Genomic DNA, 19,825 nt, shown 5'->3' with positions numbered 1-19,825 from the left:
CCTCGTGAGGAGGTCTGGAGGGTAACTTTGGTCAGGTACTCGACCCTTGAAGCTCCTGGCCCTTGCAAAAAAGCCAGTGTGAAAAACCTTTTTTTATAGAAGATTAGGCCTGGTCCAAGGCAGAGAAAGGTGGCAGTGTACTTGCTGAGGTCCTTTACAAATCTGTCACCAAACAGAAGGCCATTTGCTGTAGCGCCTGCTTCCATAGAAGCCAGTTCGGCCAGCTTAGGGTCTATCCTCATCAGTAGGGATTTGTGACATTCAGCCGGCGTGGCACAATTTGTGTTGCCCAGTGTGCAGAGTACCATTCAAGCAAAACTTCTGGGGTCAGCAGTAGACTTAATATCTTTGGCTTGCACAGCCAGTTGCAAAATCTTTGTGAAAGGGCCAGAGAGATCTAACAGTTTGTCCTGGCAGCTTCGCCAGGCACAATCAATCCCTTTCTTAGAGTCTTTTGCAAATTTCTTGACAAAAGTTGTCATGTTAGGGTCCAATTTGGAAGTATTGGCGACCTTGCCTGGAAGAGACGTTTGTGGATACTCATAGTGTAAGGTGTTGTGCATGTCCTTCTCAAACCCTTTATGTAAATGAGCTTGGACGTGATTTGCCACCTCAGGACAGGGCACCCAGTCTGTGGAGCGAGGATGAAAGATGTCATCAGCGATAAAGAGGAGGTTCTGAGTGCAGTTTTCCTCGTAAACGCTGTGCGACGACCAGGCCTTAAATATACACTCGCACACGAAAAATGATTACGCCATCATGGAAAAGAAATGCACTTGACGCTGCTGCAGCAGCAAAGAAAGAGGACGGTCATTTGTTCAGGCGCTTATATATGGGGACTGATACCATCTGATTGGTGGGGACATTGGCCTTAAGGCATATGTCGTTTACATTTTTGATTATTCTAATTTTGTGCTGTATTATTGCAGTAATGAAAGAGAACCATAATCCGAAGCCTTCAGTCCTCACATAGGATTATAGTTTGCACCTGATCCCTGGCAGTTGATGGCAGTCTAATTCAGCAATCAAACATTTGACACATATAACTGACTTTTACTTTGTAAATAGTCCACTTTTGTAGTACTTATTCTATCCGGATTATTGTTTTGTGCATTCTTTTGTTATTTCTTAAATCCTTTTCATGCCAGTGTGTTTACACTCCGCTCAGTATTTTCTCAGTGTTTCTTACATCTTCCCGACAGGTTTAGTTTAGCTTCTTTGAGTGTATGTACACCAATCCCAAATAAAGTTCATTGGTCCCTCCAGGCTTTTTCTTGGCACAGCGCCAGTTTACTGTAACGCACAGTATTTGTGGTTTGTGTGCATTGAGAGCTTAATTTTGTTTTCCATTTGCAGATTGTCTTCCAGCCTACCTACGCAACAACACCTACATCGTCTGTGCATTAGCATTACTGCTGATCACTATTATATAGCGAATGGGGGGAATTACACGTCCTGCAGAAAGGACCCCCCTCATGTTAACGAGTGCGAAAGAGAAAAGGCGTTTGCGATTTCAGGGCGCAGATTATGATTCACCTCGTCTGTAGCGTTGTCATTAGGAGACTCGCGTTAGTTGTATTTGGTTGGGTTATTTGTCACATTTTTTATATTTTGCTAGTTGATGTCTTATGATGACTTGGGTTATAGTGTGTCCCACTAAGAGTCGAAACATTCAAGTATGTTTCCTTTGTTGTTGATGTCTGTACCAGGCAATGCAAGTACTGCATTGGTAGCTTTTTTCATTTACATTTTTTTAGGTTTTCAGTATGTTTTGTGGTTGTCTCCCCAAGCAAAGGATGGCTAAATTATATGATTGTTTCTGCCAAACTTGTATTTAACTTCTCTGTGTCATTAAAGCAAATGGACCAACCAGATGTAAATGAGCGCTGTCCAAGTGGCTCGTTAATAAGCGGTGTGGGGATGATCAGGCGCGCGTCCTGTGTCCACCTATCAGAAGAAGGCCAGCAAGTCCGAAGATGGTCTCTGCTCGAGTTTCTGTCCTGAAGGGAGGAGGCCTAGCAGCTCAGGCTGAACTGTTTCTATTGGAACGGAACAAGGGCTGCTTTGCACATGGTTGCCCCCCTTCTGTTATGGCAGATGAGAACGAAAAACAGTGGTTTAGAATGTGCCCAAAGTACTTATCCGTGGTTCAGATTAATTCACGCATTTCCATCTGTAACTTTTGGTGTCGGTTTTAGATGCAACTGGCTTAAGGAAATTCTCAGCCACATAACTTCTATGGTGTTATCGACACTCAAAACAAAGGGTGCTTTAGTGTGTGGAAACTGTCAATACAGCTGTGTTTCATCCACACACATAAAAACCAGCCCTTGTTATGTAAGCAGTGAAATCAGGTCCCAAAGGTGGAAAGAATAAGTGATAAGAGAAACAACTGAATAACTTTGTAGAGACTCCATTTTGGAGTAAGTTCTCAACAGTGTTGTTTTTGCATTGGCAGGCTCACGACAGGTTCCTTTCCACTATTACTGGATTTATGCTGCACGTAAAGCAGACTTCAGACCCGTGTGCTATGCCATTGGCACTATTTCCTCTCAGATATTTTGAATACAACTATATTACTGTTAGGTTTGTATATTCGTGACGTCATTGGATAAGGGTTCTTTGTAATCCCTCAAACAGTAAGCCTAGGTTTAGCTGTTTTGCCTCTTGGTCGCTGGTGGTCTCTCCTCAGTGATCTTGATCGCAGCTGGCGCTGTGGGTAATGTGTCTTATGAGGAGTTCAGTTCAGTTTACTTGGCAAAGTCCCATAGCAGAAGCGCACACCTCTGACACTCTAGAGTCTCAGAGAAGGCAGGCGGGGGTAAATGAAGATCAGTGACACACTGTGCAGTGGCAGGCGTGCTGCTCATTGTGCAGAAGTCTGTGGATACAATAAGCTCGCCCTCCCTCAGTTGTGCTGGTATTCACTCCCAGTAGGATTGCACTGCATGTCATATTTGTCATGCACTGCACGGCTGAGTTAGTTTTCGAGCTGTCTGAACTGATCCTTTTCAGGCGGCACGCCTGGCCAGCGACGCCGACGATCAGTGCCTTGGTGGCAGTTGTGCACTAAAGTTAAGACACGGATGACAGCTACTGGGCGTGACTGGAATCCAAAATCAAACATTTACAAACCAGTCCCCTCCCTACAGGAAGCCAGAGCGGCACTGCGGACAGGCCTCCCCGCTGTTCAGTGAGCCACAATTACCGGATCAGGTCAGAGTGTTACGTTTGAACACCGTTGGTGGGTGGTCGCATTCAGTGTCAGACTGCCTACCAGGCAGTGCCTGACAGACTGGTCTGACAAGTCGGTGTGTGGGACTGTTTTTTGGTCGTTTGTGGGCATGTTTTGTGGTCTGATGGGCCGAATGTTACAATTGTTTCCACTGATAATGCCACGAATATTGCCAGCGGCACATACATGCAGCCTCTGTTACCTTGCAAAACACGTATACAGCGTCTTTACACTTGTGGAAACTGCCCACATTTGCAAATGGGTCCCCCTTTTTTCCTATTTGATTCTCTTAAAGGGCCACTTTAATTGTGGCGCCCCGGCCTATTTTCTGTCCCAGTTCCTTCCCTCACCGTGCATTGAATTTCTGCACACCTTGATATTCACCTTCCGGGAGCCGGGTTTCAGTTGTTTGCGTCCAGCTTTATGAGCATCGGCGAGCAGGCCCGGTGCGGAGCCTGGCTCGGGGAGATAAGAGGGCTCCATAGATGTCACCAGGCAGCCTCTTGTGTGCGATGCCAGTCTCTTATCGGCACGGTGTATTGACTAATGAACACATCGCCCTGCAGACAGCCATAAAGATGGAGCAGCGGAGATTGGCCGCGATAGCCCTGATACTCAGGAAGCCTTGTTGCACATGAGCTCTTCCCGAAGCTGGCAGAGAGCACAGAGCTGCGTGAAGGAGGAAGATAACGGCGAAAGCAGCCGATGCCTTGGCCTGGAAGTCTGCAGATGCTATTTAAAGGACGGACCATTCATCTTGGAGACAGGTTTCATTGGTTGGCCCCTTAGTGCCTTTTTTCTTTGCCTATTTTTCTTCCTGTGTTCTTTTGAACCATCCTTGTTATCCTGCACCAGAGGACCACACTCCTTTGGTGCAGGAGGATTGGTATGCAGTGACCTGCTTACTTATACAGGGCCTTATTGTGCAGCACTCAGACACTCCAGGTTGCCTGGTCCATGCTCCTGACAAACTCTTCAGAAGCTTCCACCCCCACTGACCAGCAGTCTGTCTACAAGTGACTTCTGTAGTAGCATGACGTCCACAATCGAGTGACCTAAACAGTGACTGCCACAAGAGGCCTACTGCTGTTTCTACAGGACCTGAAGAAGGATTTTTACGGTGAAAAAAAACTTACTGTCATGTGAATTTCCAGCTACAAAACAACAGAGGTTACATATAATTAAATGAAGAAGTTTAACATTAAAAACATTTTTTAATGGCACTACATCCACTAGGTAGTAAAGTGGCTTGTACTTCTGTCTTTGAGATTCAGGGAATACCATTACTTTTGGAAAGTTCACAATTCTTCCATTGGTTACAAACACGTACCATGTTCCTTCTGAGCTGTAAGCAGGTAATTCAACCCTGAAGTATATGTACAGCTGTGGAAACATTGTATTTGCATTGAGTGTATTAGAATTTCTCAGCAGACAGAGTTAAGGTGTACCTCCGTCCAGACTGCGGTTCAACACACAGAACCTTAAAGTACTAGCCCTTCAATTCTTTCTTGTGGTATGGTCACATTGGGTCCCAAGGGAAAGCATTAGATGAAATGATTAAGAGCAGTGAGGAATGACTGAAAGGCAGAGCTAAATCACAGCTTCTGCACCAGCCATGTTCACCGCTCTTTTCAGTTTTTCTTTTGTTGTGGTTGTCCTCTGCCTCTAAGAAGCGGTCATCAGTGTGAGCCCTGTGGCCGCACAAACGGGCTCAAAGTCTTCATCCTAACCTTTTAGGGTTGAGCGGCAAGCGCTCTGGCCTGTTGAAATCTCTCTGTGGGCTTTTAACCACACCCACTCTTGCTTTTCATCCTTTGTTGTGCTTGATTTAAATGCTTCATTTTTATTGGTGCATTTTCTGAAATGCCCCTCCTTTGTATGCTGAGTCCCCTCCCTGGCGATTTCACTAAGTGAGCATTTTTTGTTGGCCATCACCCTGTGTCACGCTTCCTCCTGTTACAATATGTGATGGCCCCTCCTCTGGATTCGGTTTGCCTTTCATCCCAGCCGTGATCCTTTCTAGACATTCACGCAGGGAGCCAATAACTCTCACGGCGACCGTGGCGCTTTGAATTGACTTGCTTATGTCAACTGTTTTTACTTTTGATTTTCAATGTATGTGGCAAGAAAAGTCCAGTTAGGAATTTACAATGCTAATAGCTGTAACTCGAGCAAACGCGAGACCCTTTGCACTGCAAATGCTTGTTTTATGATGACATTTATTGGTCCCTATGGTTAAGAGCTGGTGAGAGTGAGTGTCTGTGAAATTTGTTATCTGGAAAGTGTGTTATTTAGAAGTGAGATACCAGGACTGGAATGCTGGAGTGAGGAAATGAGTGAATGAGTGTGTGATCTATGCCTGTGGGGTCATGTGCGATAGAAATAGTGCTGATATATCGAAGGAGTCCACTGCTGTATTGACTGGACTTCCTTCCTGTACCACCACAATCTGCTTCACGCTCCTACTTATCTCTAGCTGGGCTGTGCCTCTTTGATGGATAAAGGATGGGCTCCGTTTGCAGTTGGGGATTTAATCTGTGTGTATTAGATTCTCAGTAGTTTATCCCAGAATCGTGGATTAGGTGCTTCTTGCATCCAGGGCCTCTGAGAACCTACAAAGGGCAGAATTCTCAAAGGTGATGAGTAGGAATATGTTTGGCTCCTTCAGCCCATTGCCCAGGAAGGATTATGAAAGCACAAGTGAAAGAGTGGGTCCGAAGCAGGGGAGCTCGCTCAGTCTTTCCCCATTGCAAAACCATGTCCTGATGAGTGGCCCCAAAATGTGAAATCTAAACCGGACTTTCTTGGGGGTAGACGAGCTATTTAGACATTACTATTGATTCTCGTTACAGTGCGACCATCTTTTAAACATCAGATCGCAACAACTGTCCCGAGCCATAGAGACAGTCTTTCGCTTTGCGACTGGGTTGGCCGCAGACCAATAAGGGAGCTACTGCACCAACACAGGAGCGAATGCATTCAAGTGGGGTCTCTGGGGGGCTCGTATTTGGGCCCAAAGGTACTGCAAAAAATAGAGCACAGTTCTTCTACGTAGACTCCTCTTCGTCCTGAACGGTGTCACAGCAGGACTAAGGGTGACGTGCAGGATCCCAATAGAAGAGCTACCCTGCTTCTACGGCTTAAGATATGGCTCACACAAGAGGAGACTTTCTTAACACTAATTCTTACAGATTGTCTGCAGTTGTACAATATATCAAAGATCCCCTTGGCTCAATTGCACAAAGCAGGCTTTTTTTAAGTCTTGGAGTTCTTTAATATTTTTCAAAGCCTAAATCTATTAAGCCTAAGTGCAAGCTACAAATCAAAATTGTTTTTTCAATCTTTGCAGCAATGAAAGGCCGTATTATGTCCAAAATATGAAGTTGTTTTAATCTATTTCCCTTTAGTTACTACTTATAGTTTAGACCCTTATTTGGTTCTTATCCGCAATCCACAATGCAGATTTTATCTTACGCGACTCCGCATAAGCACCTTCACTTGTTATTAGCTTTTAAAGGGCAGGGTGGGTGGTTTACGAATTTGCCAAATTGCCCTGTGACAATGTGTCTCCCAGAGTACCATGCACTCCACATTGTTTTGCACTTTATATAGCCCAATTGTACATGGCTCTGCTATTAGAAATCACAAGTTAGGCTTACAATACCTAAGCGTCTGGAGTCCCCGGGAACTTGTTTTGCCATGATTCATTTTATTCATGATCCTCAGCAGTTAGGAAAATACATGAAAGTCTAATGTGATCATATTTATTGATGTATTTTGTTATTTTTAATTTTTCATGACATCAGTCTCGTGAACAGCAGAGATTAACTAAATGAATGTTTGTCATGCTGAGACCTGATCTGATACAATGTTTTGAAATGTTGTATTTGTGGGGTTTTGATGTATATGTCCTCGCGTTTTTATAAATGTCTTATTGTTCTGTATTTTTATGGCACCGTTGCCGAATAAAGTTGATGATGAAGATGATGCCTTGTCCTTCTTAGTATAATACCTTCTGATGAAGCACCTTAAATAAAATCAGCCCCAGAAAGTTCTAAAACTTTCTCGTTTCTTTTTTTCAGTTTAACGGTCCTACATCTCCAACTTGTAAATAAAAACCCGAAGTCTTATGTATATTGAAGTTTGTGTATGTGTGTGTGTGTGTGTGTGTGTGTGGGCCTGTGTCGTTTTGTGCCTAAGCCTAAAGTTAACCTTTACAACAACCCGTGATAGAACTGTGCCAAGGGAGCTACTTGGTTATGGGATTGGAATACGGTAATGCCTGCGGCCTAGGGGGGGCAGTGGTAAGCAGAAGTACTCATCATGGATACTGCCACATAATCATTCACTTCCCCCAGAGCTGCAGGACTTCCTGTGTGGCACTGTTTATAAATACCCTTACGAATGGAGAATGTGTCCCAGTTTTGAGTCCCAGATTAGACTGATGGTGGGTACATATGTAATGGCATGCACTTTGTTTTTAATATGAAAGAAGCACTTTGATCATGATGTTTGTCCTGCCTTCACCTACCTCTTTAACCCTGTGTTGCTAATGCCCTCAGATCACCAGTGCACTGCTGGATTTCTACTGCAATGACCGGAGCGCGGAGTACGAGCGCAAGGCAATGAGGGATGGAGGAAGTCTGGTTGCCAAGCAGTGTGTCCTGTATGGTTCACCTGAACTATCAGCTGATTGGTCGAACAGGCGGTTCCACTTTTTCCCAGAAGGCCCCGGAGGACTGTTGGCTGTCACACCTCAGAATGGCTGGTCCTTCATCAGGATACCAGGTGGGTGACCTCCAGTAAGTGGGGGTGGAGAGTGCTTTAAGGTTCAAGATGTGGGATGGTCAAAAGATGCTGCAACTTACTATTGATTCTTCTAAAGTCTCCTTGCAATAACAGCAGCTTTGAGAACAATGTCTGCTCGAACATGATGTTATTAGGGAAATAAAGACGACAGAGAATTAATAATTGTGTCCACCTCTTTTGAGATACATTTAAGTAGTTCAGATGTTATTCCCTGTTGCTGACAAAAGCCCTTCCACAGCCCATCAAATGGGGAGGTTTACAATATGTTGGCAATATTTTCACCTCTTTAAATGGTTGATTGCAGCAGCAAGGAGCTGAATGTGACCAGTTAACTTTTGTGAAGTGTCTAGTTCAGTATTGCACCATCTTTAGTACTCGATCTGTTCGAGCTAGAAACAACATATTTTTGTTAACAAATAATGCACCACATAATGGATTATGTGGCTGTAGAGCAAGTTCATGTTCGTTAGGAAAATGCTGTGGCTGGACAATCATTTTTCTAGTGTCACTGGTTATTTGAAGTTCTTTGGGTCACTTAGCAGAGTTGTCATGGTCCTCTGTAAGGTGTGACATTGGCAAAATAATATTTTTAGGAAGTCTTTAGCGGTCACTCGCCTCTTGTTATCAAGAGGAATGGTAACAAATACATACAGTAATACATATATTGAGGTGCTTGTTTAATCGCTCATCATCCATTTACCTCTTTATCTCGCCTGCACATTTCGCTTCCACCCACCACAGTATACAGCATGTGGCACTGAGTGTCGGGCAGAGCAGCAGGGCGGGTGGGGTGGACATGCAGTGGGGGTGCTCTCAGAAGTCTGCTGTAACCCCCATGCAATGGCGAGGCCAGATCAGGGGGTAAACCTCGTCCCAGCCCGTCATAAGTGCCAGCGTTAAAGGTGTTGGGGGGGACGGGGGGGGGGGGGGACTCTCGACATTAGAATGACCCCCACAGCGCCTGGCCCCCTCACCCTGGCTACCCAGCCTAGAAAGGGCTGTGGGGCTGGGCTGCAAAGGAGCACCGGGCGGCAGCGGCCAAGAGCCATGGCTAGGCCTGGCGGTTCACTTAGGGACGAGGGCCCAGAGAAGGTGCAGAGTATAGCGCCTCAAAGCATGAGATAGTATTCAGGCGACACCACAAGGCGCAGAGAGGCTTCAGCTGCGGTACACGGTTACCCTGCACCAGCGCTGATGCCGGTAGATGGCACCGATGTTTTGCTTGTGATGAAGAGTCGCGCGGAGGATAACTACAGGCACGGAAATGTCACGTGTAAGCCAACTGAAGACTTGACAACTCTATATATTAAAAAAAAAAAAAAATATATATATATATATAGCTACCCTCCTGTAAATTGTACAAAGTAGTTGTAATTGAAATGTTATTTATATAGCGCTTCCCACCCCTGTTGAGGCGCTTTTCGGCGATTAGCACGCTACTCCAGAATCCAAAAAAGATCAGTGGTGCATTAGTATATGGAAAAGTTAGATAATTAGAGTGGTGGACACGCGAGACTGTTAGTGGGATACAGGTGCTTACTACAGACTCGCACAAGGCACGGGCAGCAGGGGGCGCTCTTGTACTGTTCATGCAATCTGCAGTACATTTATGTTGTGTCAACGGTGCTCTGTTGACAGCAGAGGCAGCCATAGTCAATTATGTAATCAAACTGTTTGCCACACTGCAGCACAGCATTCACAAATGGGAGGGCATTCCGGGACGAGGCGAGCGCGGGCACAGGGGCAAACTGACACGCACGAGCTACATGTTCTGAGCTAGTGATTGCACACATCAGTTGCGACCAAAAGTGGGTCACACAATATTTAATTAATTAGCATAGGTACCAGTTCTCTCTGTAATTCTTATGTGCTCACAAGAATCATGTTCAGCAGCTGCAGTGCTAGGCGAGGCGCAAACTGTCCAGTGGAAGGCTGTTTTAAGACTAACCGCGACTAATACCTGACCCTCTGCAAACTTTTCAAAAAGCAGGCAGCTATTTATTGGCCTGCCTCATTTAAAATAAATGTAAATGTAATCCTGTAGGTTACCTGTTTATCTGAGTGACATAGAGTACAGTAGGAGGTGTTCATTTATGCATACAAACATAATTAGTAACAAAATGCAGGCGCACTTAAAAACTTTGTATTTCCATGGGAAAAGATTTTTCCTCCTGAAGAAACCCATTCTCCACACACACCGCAGTTTTGTGCATGATCTATCCCCATACTCGCCCTGACCTCGAGCAACTCTCTGTCTAAAGGGGCATTGTCATTTAAAGGCGTGTGAACATACACAAAGCTGCAAGTCTATGGGTTTAGAAACACTTTTCAAGGCATCCACTGCCCTGGAACATCCATTCCCCAGACCCATTAGACCATGCTAGAGTCGTTATCCATGTCTGTAAAGCTGTTTGCGAGTTTAAATTCATGTTTTGTGAAATCCAAATGTGAATTTACAGTCGTAAATCTTGTCATCTAAGTTTATCTTGGGTCTACAAATGCCTTTCTGAATTAGGTCTATGTAGAGTGTCCACTAGTGTCAGCGCGTGGTTTGAAGAGAGATATTCAGCGTTCTAAATATACATTTCCTGTATATGATTCTGATTGGCTGTCACGACCAGATAAGATAGACACGCGTTGAACCTATAATTAGAATATCCTGTCTGGTCTTGCAGATGTTTTCAGGAGTGACGCGTCCCTTGTTTTCAGTTTCCTTTCCATAGTTATTGGCCGAAGCACACAAGATAATGGATGAAAACCCTCCTCCAACACTACTGTATTCATACATCTAAATCTGCTTACTCAACATCTTTAAGCACGTCCACCTGAGGGTTCCGCCACTTGTAAGCCCCAGGCTGGTCCTGCAAATTAAAGTTTGCTCACATACTGGTATCACAGTTACGCTGCTCTCTATGGACTGTCTTCTTCACAGTGTGGGAACCAAAAACGACAAGGATGTCGAGAGACCAAGCAATAGATGAATGCTGCATGATGCAAAAAAAGAAAATACGTAATATGCCCTCCGGTGTCTGTCTTTGAATCTGAGGATCCTTAGGGAGGATCTTTCGTGGGAAATGTCTTTAATGTCTCACATCTTTGAGTGAGTCTTACAGTGATGTTCACCTCCTAGCTCTTGCCCGTGTGTCCTATTGCAAGGGCTCTTTAGTTTTACGTATTTACTGTTTATAGTTTGATTCTTGTGCTGCTGCCAGAAATAGAGGGTAGCTGAGGCGAGTTTCTTCTTGATTCTTTGTTCCCTGAAAGGTTTATAGTAAACATATTTCACCATCCTTGGTATCCCAGCTCTTGAAGTATGCGTAAAGTTTGTATTGCGGACACTCACTGGGATAGGTTCTTAAAAGCTGGGCTGGCGCATAGAGTTTCCGTCGTAGGCTGTTTGACATTTTACCATGCCAGCCCCACAGATGCACTTCTGAAGGGCAGAAAACCTGCTGAGTTGCATTCACGCCATTAACTTTCTTTGTCTCGCAACTTTCTTTATTGAAAATACAGTTGAGGTGAAGTCTCTGTTTTGCTGAAATCATTACTCGTTAAATTGATTGCATCCAGTTTCCAGACAATCTTCCTATTATGGCATCAGTAATTCTTCATGTTCCGCAATAAACCCAGTGCATTTGGGACATAAGTCCTTCATCAGGGGGTGTGCATTGTATAGCCCAGGCCGCTTCAGACAGCACATTATACAAAGCAAAAGCCAAGCCAAGTCATTTCAGTATGGAGGATTCATCTCATTGTGTTTTAAATAGAGAACGTTGTGAAACAAAGAAAGTGCAATGATCACGACTCCGTGAGTTTGCCTATGTGACGACAGCGCTTTGGTAATTCTTAATACCGCCATCTATGAACGAAGAGTACACCCAGAGAGCATACAAGACAAAGTATAAAGCATAATACTATAAGCAATAGAATACTGAGCACTTTTGGGACTTTATTTTATGATTGCAGTTGGATGCTTTGTTGCTTGTAGGAACAATCTACTAGGCCATCCTAGATAGCCACCTGGTCTTGCGCTTCCCTAGAACTAGAAGTGACGTCTATTAAGGCGCACCCGTGTGAGTAGTTCTTTGTAAGATTCTTATCCAACAGCACTGCCCAAGAGGTGCACAGCAGGGAGGCCACCACTTTGCAGTAAATGGGGTCCAAATGTGGGGTCTGTGGTCCGGCCGAAGGCTGCGTTGATGCCAGTAGGGTGGGGTTAGGGAGCTGGTGGGTGTAGGTGGGATGAAGGAGGTACCTGATGTGGACTGGAGTCACGGAGTTAGTTTGAGGGTTTCGTTCCACACTGCCATCTAAGGCATGCCCCCAGTCTCCGTAAGAGATGTAGGTTTGACAATAATGTGCCGTGCAGGAGCGGAGTTGCCGTCCCTCTACCACACACTGGGCTGAGCCTTCTGTGCTTGCTATCGCTGTCCTTAGCAAGTCCTATCTATAAAGGAAGTAACTCGGTTATTGAATTTGAATGAAATACAGGATCTTAGGCCTCATAACCCCCTTATTCCTTTCATCTCTCAACTGTAAACATTAGGAAATTAGGAATACTGAGAAACAGGCTCCGCTTAAAGGTAATAAGTTCTCCAAATACTCTTTGACAAAAACCTTTCGTTTTGTTGAAATTTGAAGTGTAAGTGTTGGTATTGGGCTGTTCTTCTATTAGTTGTTTGTAATGCCAGGTCACATTCTTCCTTTAATGCTCTTGATTATATCACTGTGTAGTTTTAGATAATTGTGAAAAGTGCTCCGAATGACTCCCTGCTCTCTTTTCAGCTGATCTTATTACAATCTGTTATGGTATGCTGAGACATGAATTACGAATACACAGTATACATGCTTCATTGATGAAGGCTAGTTTTTTCCAGCACTTGTGTGTTTATTGCTCGTTCTACTTCTAAACTCGAGCATGTTTAGTTGCTTCAGCAGCCCCCAATCACCTACTTCTAGCGCCTTTGGCACGAGCATGGAAATGGGAAAGGGGGTTGTTTAAGTTATGCTATTGGTAAAGAGTACTGAATGCAATAAAGAGGTTCATAGACAGAACATTGTTCATAGGCTTACAAGAATGCTGAACTCGTAGTGGTAAAGATAAGTAGAATCAGTCAAGCAGAAAGATAAGAGGCACAAAACCTTTACCTGGTTTAGTACTGTGAATTAGCATACAAGAGAGACAGCTTAAAACACACTCTTGTGGAGTGCTCAACAAAAGAGGCCCCAGAAAGCGAGCAGTCGTTAAAGAATTCAAGCACCTAGCCAGACAGGTGGCAAACAGGCTATGCTCCACCACAGGAGGGACAAAGACATGTTGGATAGCCTAAAATAAAGCCAGCATATGGAAAGCAATCAAATATGAGTTACAAAACACAAAGCCAGTGGTAAGCAATGGGTGAGATGCATTCCTAGCGAAGCTTTCAGTATGTCCCCAATAATGTCTTTGCAACAAGACAGACCACTGACTTTGACCTAAAAAGTATCTTCTTGCCACCTTATGACGGTCTAGCCACAAACTTCATTTAATAAAGTAATTTCTATTCAGCTGCATTTTTTAATTTTGTATTCACTCCGTTGTGACTTAAACTTCCTGTCGTTCCCCTTTTTTCACTCTAGCTCCGTCGAGTGCTTTGAGGCGTTATGTACATACTTCAGAGCGCTGCACAAGGCTGAGGCAGTGTATCACTTAAAACATTACCAGTAAGCAGTACTCGCGTGTTCTCTTCGCAAGTAATGTGTTGCCCTGTCGCCTCTTTTCGCCCTAAGCAGAAGGATTGGCTATGAGATAGTTAACCCCCGCAGCACAAGCCCCTGGGCACAATACAGTGCAAGGAAAGCATTGTTTTAGCACGTTTGTGATGAGAGTTCCCAAACAGGATGCCCCCTTTTCCTGAAATAAACCCTAAGCTGAGCTGGCAGGCTGTCCAGTGGAGATGCAAGCGTTGTCAAAGTGGGCGATGAGATCTCAGATACGACCTCTGAAAGATCCCCAGCTGGAAATGATTCTCCAGAACCGAAAAACAAAAAAAAAGTTCTTCCAGATGGGAAAGGAAGGAAACGAGGCGGAGCGTGAAACGCATTCCTTTTTAGCCTGAGTCGGAGATCTGAACAGTGCGTGGCCTTGTTTGTAGATGGTCAAGTGGCGTTTCAGGGAATTAACTGTGGCCGCAGCAGTTCAGTCGGTGGACAGCAGGAGGCGCTGCAGCACGGACGATGACAGTGACTTACGTTGAGGTCTAGCCTCAAGTGTACCAATTCTCCCGTCTAATTTCATGGGGACTTGCGGAGACATTTGCCGAGGAAAAAAATTTAATTAAACGCAATGAAAACGTAAACCTTTGAAGTAATATAGTGTGAAAAAGTTCTAACCTAAAAAGCATATGCGAAGGTACCCAGCGGTGCAAAACAAGGCGGTCACAATGAGCTACAAGCTGAAGTGACCCTGACAGCCCTACCTCGCGTTAATGACACTCGCCTCTCCCTGTGCAGCAGAACCGAACATTAAACATGTGCACCCTTCATAAGCCACCCTTAGATTACTGGAACTCTTTTTTATACGTCTTTTTATTAACATGTTGCATCATACAGCAAATATGCATTACGAGCAGCATTAGATATTTATCTTCAATCCCTCAAGGGGCTTACACAAGGTATAATCTGTATATCTGTCTTCCTTTCAGTGCGTTTACGGCCTCTCAATTCCATAAACTTCTATTGCACGGCAAGTGAGTGATAGTCCTTCATGGGTCCCCCCATGGTGTTCCCTTCATCTTCAAAAACCTGTGGAGTCCCTCCAGGCTCCCCATATTCCCCCCCACTTCTTTTGGACACCCCCTACTTTGACATATCACCTCCTCTGCTCGCTGGCACCAGTCGAGGTCTACTTCCGACCCCTCTACTCTCAGGGGAGATGGTTTGCCCCATGCCCGTGCTATGTTATATTTGGTCAGTCCTGCTGCCAACATCATCCAGAGTTTCTGATATGTCTGCTCTATGTAGTTTCCCGTGATGGCCAGGAGGAGCCATTTTGCCTCCATGGGTACTGTCGGTGAGAATACTTTAGTCATTACCCCTGTGACTTGTGTCCAGTATCCTTGAATGATTGCATCCCCTTAAACAGAGTTTAAGTTGTAAGTGCCTATATTGTTCAGTATCCACCGAAGGTATATTCCTGGTATAGATCTACACATGTTATGAGTGCTCCCCCTCTTTGATTACTGGAACTCTTGGTCCATGGACTGTTTAAACAGCCTAGAATACAGGCGGCCACTAAGGGTGTGTGACCTCTACGTCGGAATGCCCTAGACCATGGGTACTCGCAAACATTTTCCCAGGGGCCAAAAAGTTTGGTCTGTGACGTGCCTGGGGGCCGCATTGATGCCAGGGCGGTGGCGGTCAGGTGTGGTGACTAGGGGGATTGGTGGCAAGGTAGGTTTAGGGGAAGCAAAGGATATACATCTAGTGGGTGAAATAAACAATGAGAAACCAGAAAAGCTGGAATTAATCCCGGCTTACCCATTTTTCCAAATTTTGTGATCCTAGGCAATTGTGTAGAGTCCCTTTCTCTCCTTTTTCTGCATTATCACATTTAAGATGACCTCGAAATACATGATTCATGGTGTGCGCTGCACAAAACCTGCTTCTGTTTTTGATTTAATAAACTATAATGTTGTTTATGTATGATAGGCACCCAGGACACCCATAAAGTGCACATACCCAGCGACTTGCCTCTTTAATTTACTATTGGTGGTGTTCTCAGGGTAAGGGAAATAATTAATGTTTCCAAAATTATGTTTGAAAACTATCACTTTAAAATGAATACATCTCAAAGCACTGATAAAATAAATTGTAATATTGGGAAAAGGTTCTGCATACACTTAACTAAATACAGTTAATTTTTGAAGAGACTGTCTTAGTTTTACACTTAAGCTGCAAGATGTCTTTAAAAATGAAGGCGGTTCTACAGTTAAGTGCTGGAGTCCCTAGTTACTTCCTTTCTTTAACACCAATTAAGTTTGAAATAAATGATTGTGTGTGTATTTAATATTTTTGTTAGTGCGAAGTCGAGAAAACAGCTGCCCAGTGCTCCTGTTGCCCCAGGGGCCGCATGTAAAGGTCAGAGGGGCCGCATGAGGCCCGCGGGCTGTACTTTGAGTATCCCTGCCCTAGACCAATCCTGAGTCACTGTGTTCAGGGAACCCCTAGAAAAAAACAGGGACTGCAGGACTGTGTCAAGCAGAGACGCCAGTGCCTGCCCTACACTTCAGGAGCACCTGGAGTATGACGCACTTCCGTTTGTTGTCTCATGCCCAGTGCGCCTCCCTCCTTATTGAATGCCTTCTGTACTGGTGTTTACGTCACTAAGTGCCCCCGGTGCCCAAATGGGTATGTTTAAAGCTACACAGTGCAAAATAAATACAATCTAAACAGTGCTTTACACATGCAAAACTAATAGATGAAATGACTAGAAATTAATGGGTGTTTGCAAAGCAAGGCCAGTTGAGTAAACGTTTATCACATTTGTGTAATGGGTGTGTGTTTATATGCGAGCTCTTTAATTTGGGGTACAGAAGTAGTACTCCAGAAGTCCATGTGTAGGGCCTTATTTAGAGTTGGGCACATTGGATGCACTGTCACAAACTTGGTCGGTGTCCTGTCAGCCATATTAAAAAGTGGTTTACAGCTTATAGCACGTGTAATACAGCGGACAGGCTCGCTGCCACATATTGACTGAGTACCCCGTCTGCAAAGCACTAATAAAAGTTTTTAGTCCAAGATTTGCAGTTTGACAAACAGGTTACTCTGTCACAAATGTGACGGATATCCAGTCTGCCTTATTATAAGCCCTTTATATCTTATGGCACTTATTATAAGATGGGCAGGATATTCATCACATGTGTAACAGAGTACCCCTCAGCCAAATTTTAACAGGCCCTGAGTTTGTAAAGTCTATCAGCATTTTGGAGGAAATGGGGCACAGTGTGCAAATATCTGGTTATAAACTTAGAGAAGTATTTTTGAGACCAGTGAAGATTTTTAAAAACTCACCAATGTAATAGTTCTGTTCTTAAAAATCTGAATCGTACTAGGTTGTGTTTGACCTTCCTCATGAATATTAATAAGATAGGTCACAAATTGCAACTAATGATTGGAGGAAATCAGAAGGATGGTGACCTGCTGAGGTCTGTGGCTGCTTTTTAAATGCAGTCCTTTTCCCTTAACGGAAGGAGGAACGGAAGGAGTACTGCTTATACATAGAGTAATTTAAATTTTTTGTTTGAGTTGGCAGTGATTCCCTAGATCACTGCCTTCTCTTTAGCAATCTTGTTTTTTAAACGTTCACAGAGGGGACGGAGTAGCCTTTTACAAAGGCTCAACGAATGGAAGGGGTCAGCCTTTTGTGAATGCGTTGCCTCCTCCTTTGAATGTTTTGCAACCAGATTTCGGTCGGTAATCATCTTGGTGCTTGGAAGGTAAGCAGGCAACACAGCACTTCCAGTTACCAAATTGGTAGACATTCGAAATTCCATTTTAGGAGTCGGAAAAACTTTTTAGACTGCTAAAAAGGGGTTAGTGCATAAAAAAGCTGTTTAACAGTTGCAACAACAGAATTGCAGCATTGGTGACCTTAGAAATGCTTTGTACATCCTGCCCATAGCCTGTGACAGTGGTTTTGAATATAATTCTGTTTGGCATTGTGTGACCTCGTGATGGTTTAGAGTTGCGATCCTGCACACCTTCTTTACAAGCTTTTGTTGCCCGCGTTGATTTCCAGACAAGGAGAGCCTGATCACCGACAGTGGGAAGCTCTACGCGCTCGACTTGCTGCTGACCCGACTTAAAGCTCAAGGCCACAGAGTTCTCATCTACTCGCAGATGACGCGAATGATTGACTTGTTGGAGGTAAGAAATAGCGCGCGCTACCTCTGAAGTACTCTTTGAAGGTGTTCATCTGTACTGTGTCAGTTTTGGTAAAAGACGTGGTGCTTGTAGTGAGCTTAGCAGCAGAAAGTGAAAGAGCTACGAGAAAGCTAATATAACCAAAGGGCAAGCAGGGCCGCGGGAGGTGTTGGAGAGTGATCGGCTGTCATGTACACCCTCTCTTTCACTAGATGAACACGAAGCACTGGGTCACGCGGGTTTGTGGGAAAAACAGCCACAATTGTTTGTAATCAGAGTAGGTACACACATGTAGCTTGTTTTTAAATTTGTTGCAACACCTGGAAATAGTCGGTTGTAGTTGTAATACTACTGTGTCGCAGCCACCCTTCTCACAGTCCAGGGGACCTTTTCCCCACAAGTAAGACCTCTGCTGCCCGACCCCCTGCACTTCAGCTCGCTTCCCTGATAGGTCACCGCCCGTCTATTCTGAAGAGGAGGCAGTGTCCAACAGGTACCCGCGGGCTCCCTCTCAAGAGTGCACTTATTGCAACTTCTCGTGCATTCTTTTGCTGCTTTCTCCTCACACGTTTTCTTGGGCTCCCGTTCAGGACCCGGGCCAATGGATTCCGAGAATCACTAGTTTTTCCGGAGAGGTTTACCAGGACATTGTTGAGAGTGCAAAGTCAGAAGATGCCTTGCTTTTGTGATTGGTCACCAGATCAACTTGGCGCAATAGGTTGTTTCCAAATGCTCACAAACCAAAACAAAATGGCGCCATTCTCCGGATAGGGTCACTGTTAAGGAGGCCTTTGGTTGTGAGGCAATTTCGGTATGCACTCGGAGGTGTTGGTGGCAGCCGTAACACTGAAGTCTCTGGTAAACACGGAGTGCCACCTGCTGCATAGGTCCCTTATACTGTTGTCCACTCCAGTAACATGTTTTATCTTCCGGCGAAAAATTAAGTTCAATAATCTAAACTCCTGACAAGCTATGTTTTTGACACTATCCATTTTGGAGATTACAGTGTCCGTCCGTCAATCTTCACTAAATAAATAAGTCTAGGTCAGGCCTGACAGCTTTGGCTGTTTGCAAGGATTATATAATATAAATAAAAACGTACATAAAGGAGCTGTGGGTCAGCCCCTTTCAGCCATACTCTTTCAAGATGGCCATTGATGTTTTGGTTCGGTCCACAGGGCACACCTTAAGCTAGTGCCTTTCTTGCCAGGGCTTAACTTCTGTCCCTTGAGAGCAGCCACTGGCTAATTGGCATACCATTACACACGAGTGAAATAAGTTTGACTGGCCTGTCTGCCTCTACACTGGCCACAAGAGGCAAAAGAGTCCATCTCCAGCGTCACCACCGTGCATGAACACCAGTTCCAGAGGAGCTGCGAGCAATGGAGGTGGAGTGGGCATTTGAGGTGCACTCTGGTGCAGAGCGCCTTCTACCTGTACGACCAACTCACAAGTCACATCCACCATTAGAGCTACACCACTGGAGGCCGGAGCGACCAGGAGCCGCACAAGGACTAGGACCTCTGCGTTGGACTTGTCTTCGTGCTGCAGGCTGGGCGCAGCAGCACTGGCACAGATCAGCAGTGTTTATTTATGATGCTCGGCGCCATTCTCCATGTCATACACTAATGTCATTTTTACTGGTACCTTCTTATACCGACCGTACCATACAGCAGATTCCATCACAACACACCTTGATCATATATTATTGTTGAAATAATCATAGAAGTAGATTTTGTTTTTATCAAAACAAGTGGCAAAACCTCATCTAGCCATGACCAGCACCCACTTCAACGATGCACCACCTTGTCACCAACATTTTTTAAAATCCCATCTTCCAGACCAATACACCAAGAAAGAGTCCTTTTTCCATTTTAA

The 19,825-nt window shown here is 44.6% G+C and overlaps 1 protein-coding gene across 1 annotated transcript in view; it reads left to right on the top strand.

Moving 5' to 3' along the window:
• The window catches only part of INO80 (INO80 complex ATPase subunit), a 626,594-nt gene that overhangs the window by 503,492 nt on the left and 103,277 nt on the right, over window positions 1-19,825 (top strand). The window contains exons 26-27 of the mRNA XM_069208609.1: window positions 7,798-8,023; window positions 17,823-17,950. Coding sequence (XP_069064710.1) covers window positions 7,798-8,023; window positions 17,823-17,950 — 354 coding nt within the window. The remainder of the gene's footprint in view (window positions 1-7,797; window positions 8,024-17,822; window positions 17,951-19,825) is intronic.

The sequence above is a fragment of the Pleurodeles waltl genome, chromosome 9, assembly GCF_031143425.1.
Source record: "Pleurodeles waltl isolate 20211129_DDA chromosome 9, aPleWal1.hap1.20221129, whole genome shotgun sequence".
Classification (NCBI taxonomy): Eukaryota; Metazoa; Chordata; class Amphibia; order Caudata; family Salamandridae; genus Pleurodeles; species Pleurodeles waltl.
Note: the sequence above shows the minus strand (reverse complement) of the source record. Positions and strands in the feature narration are given on the sequence as shown.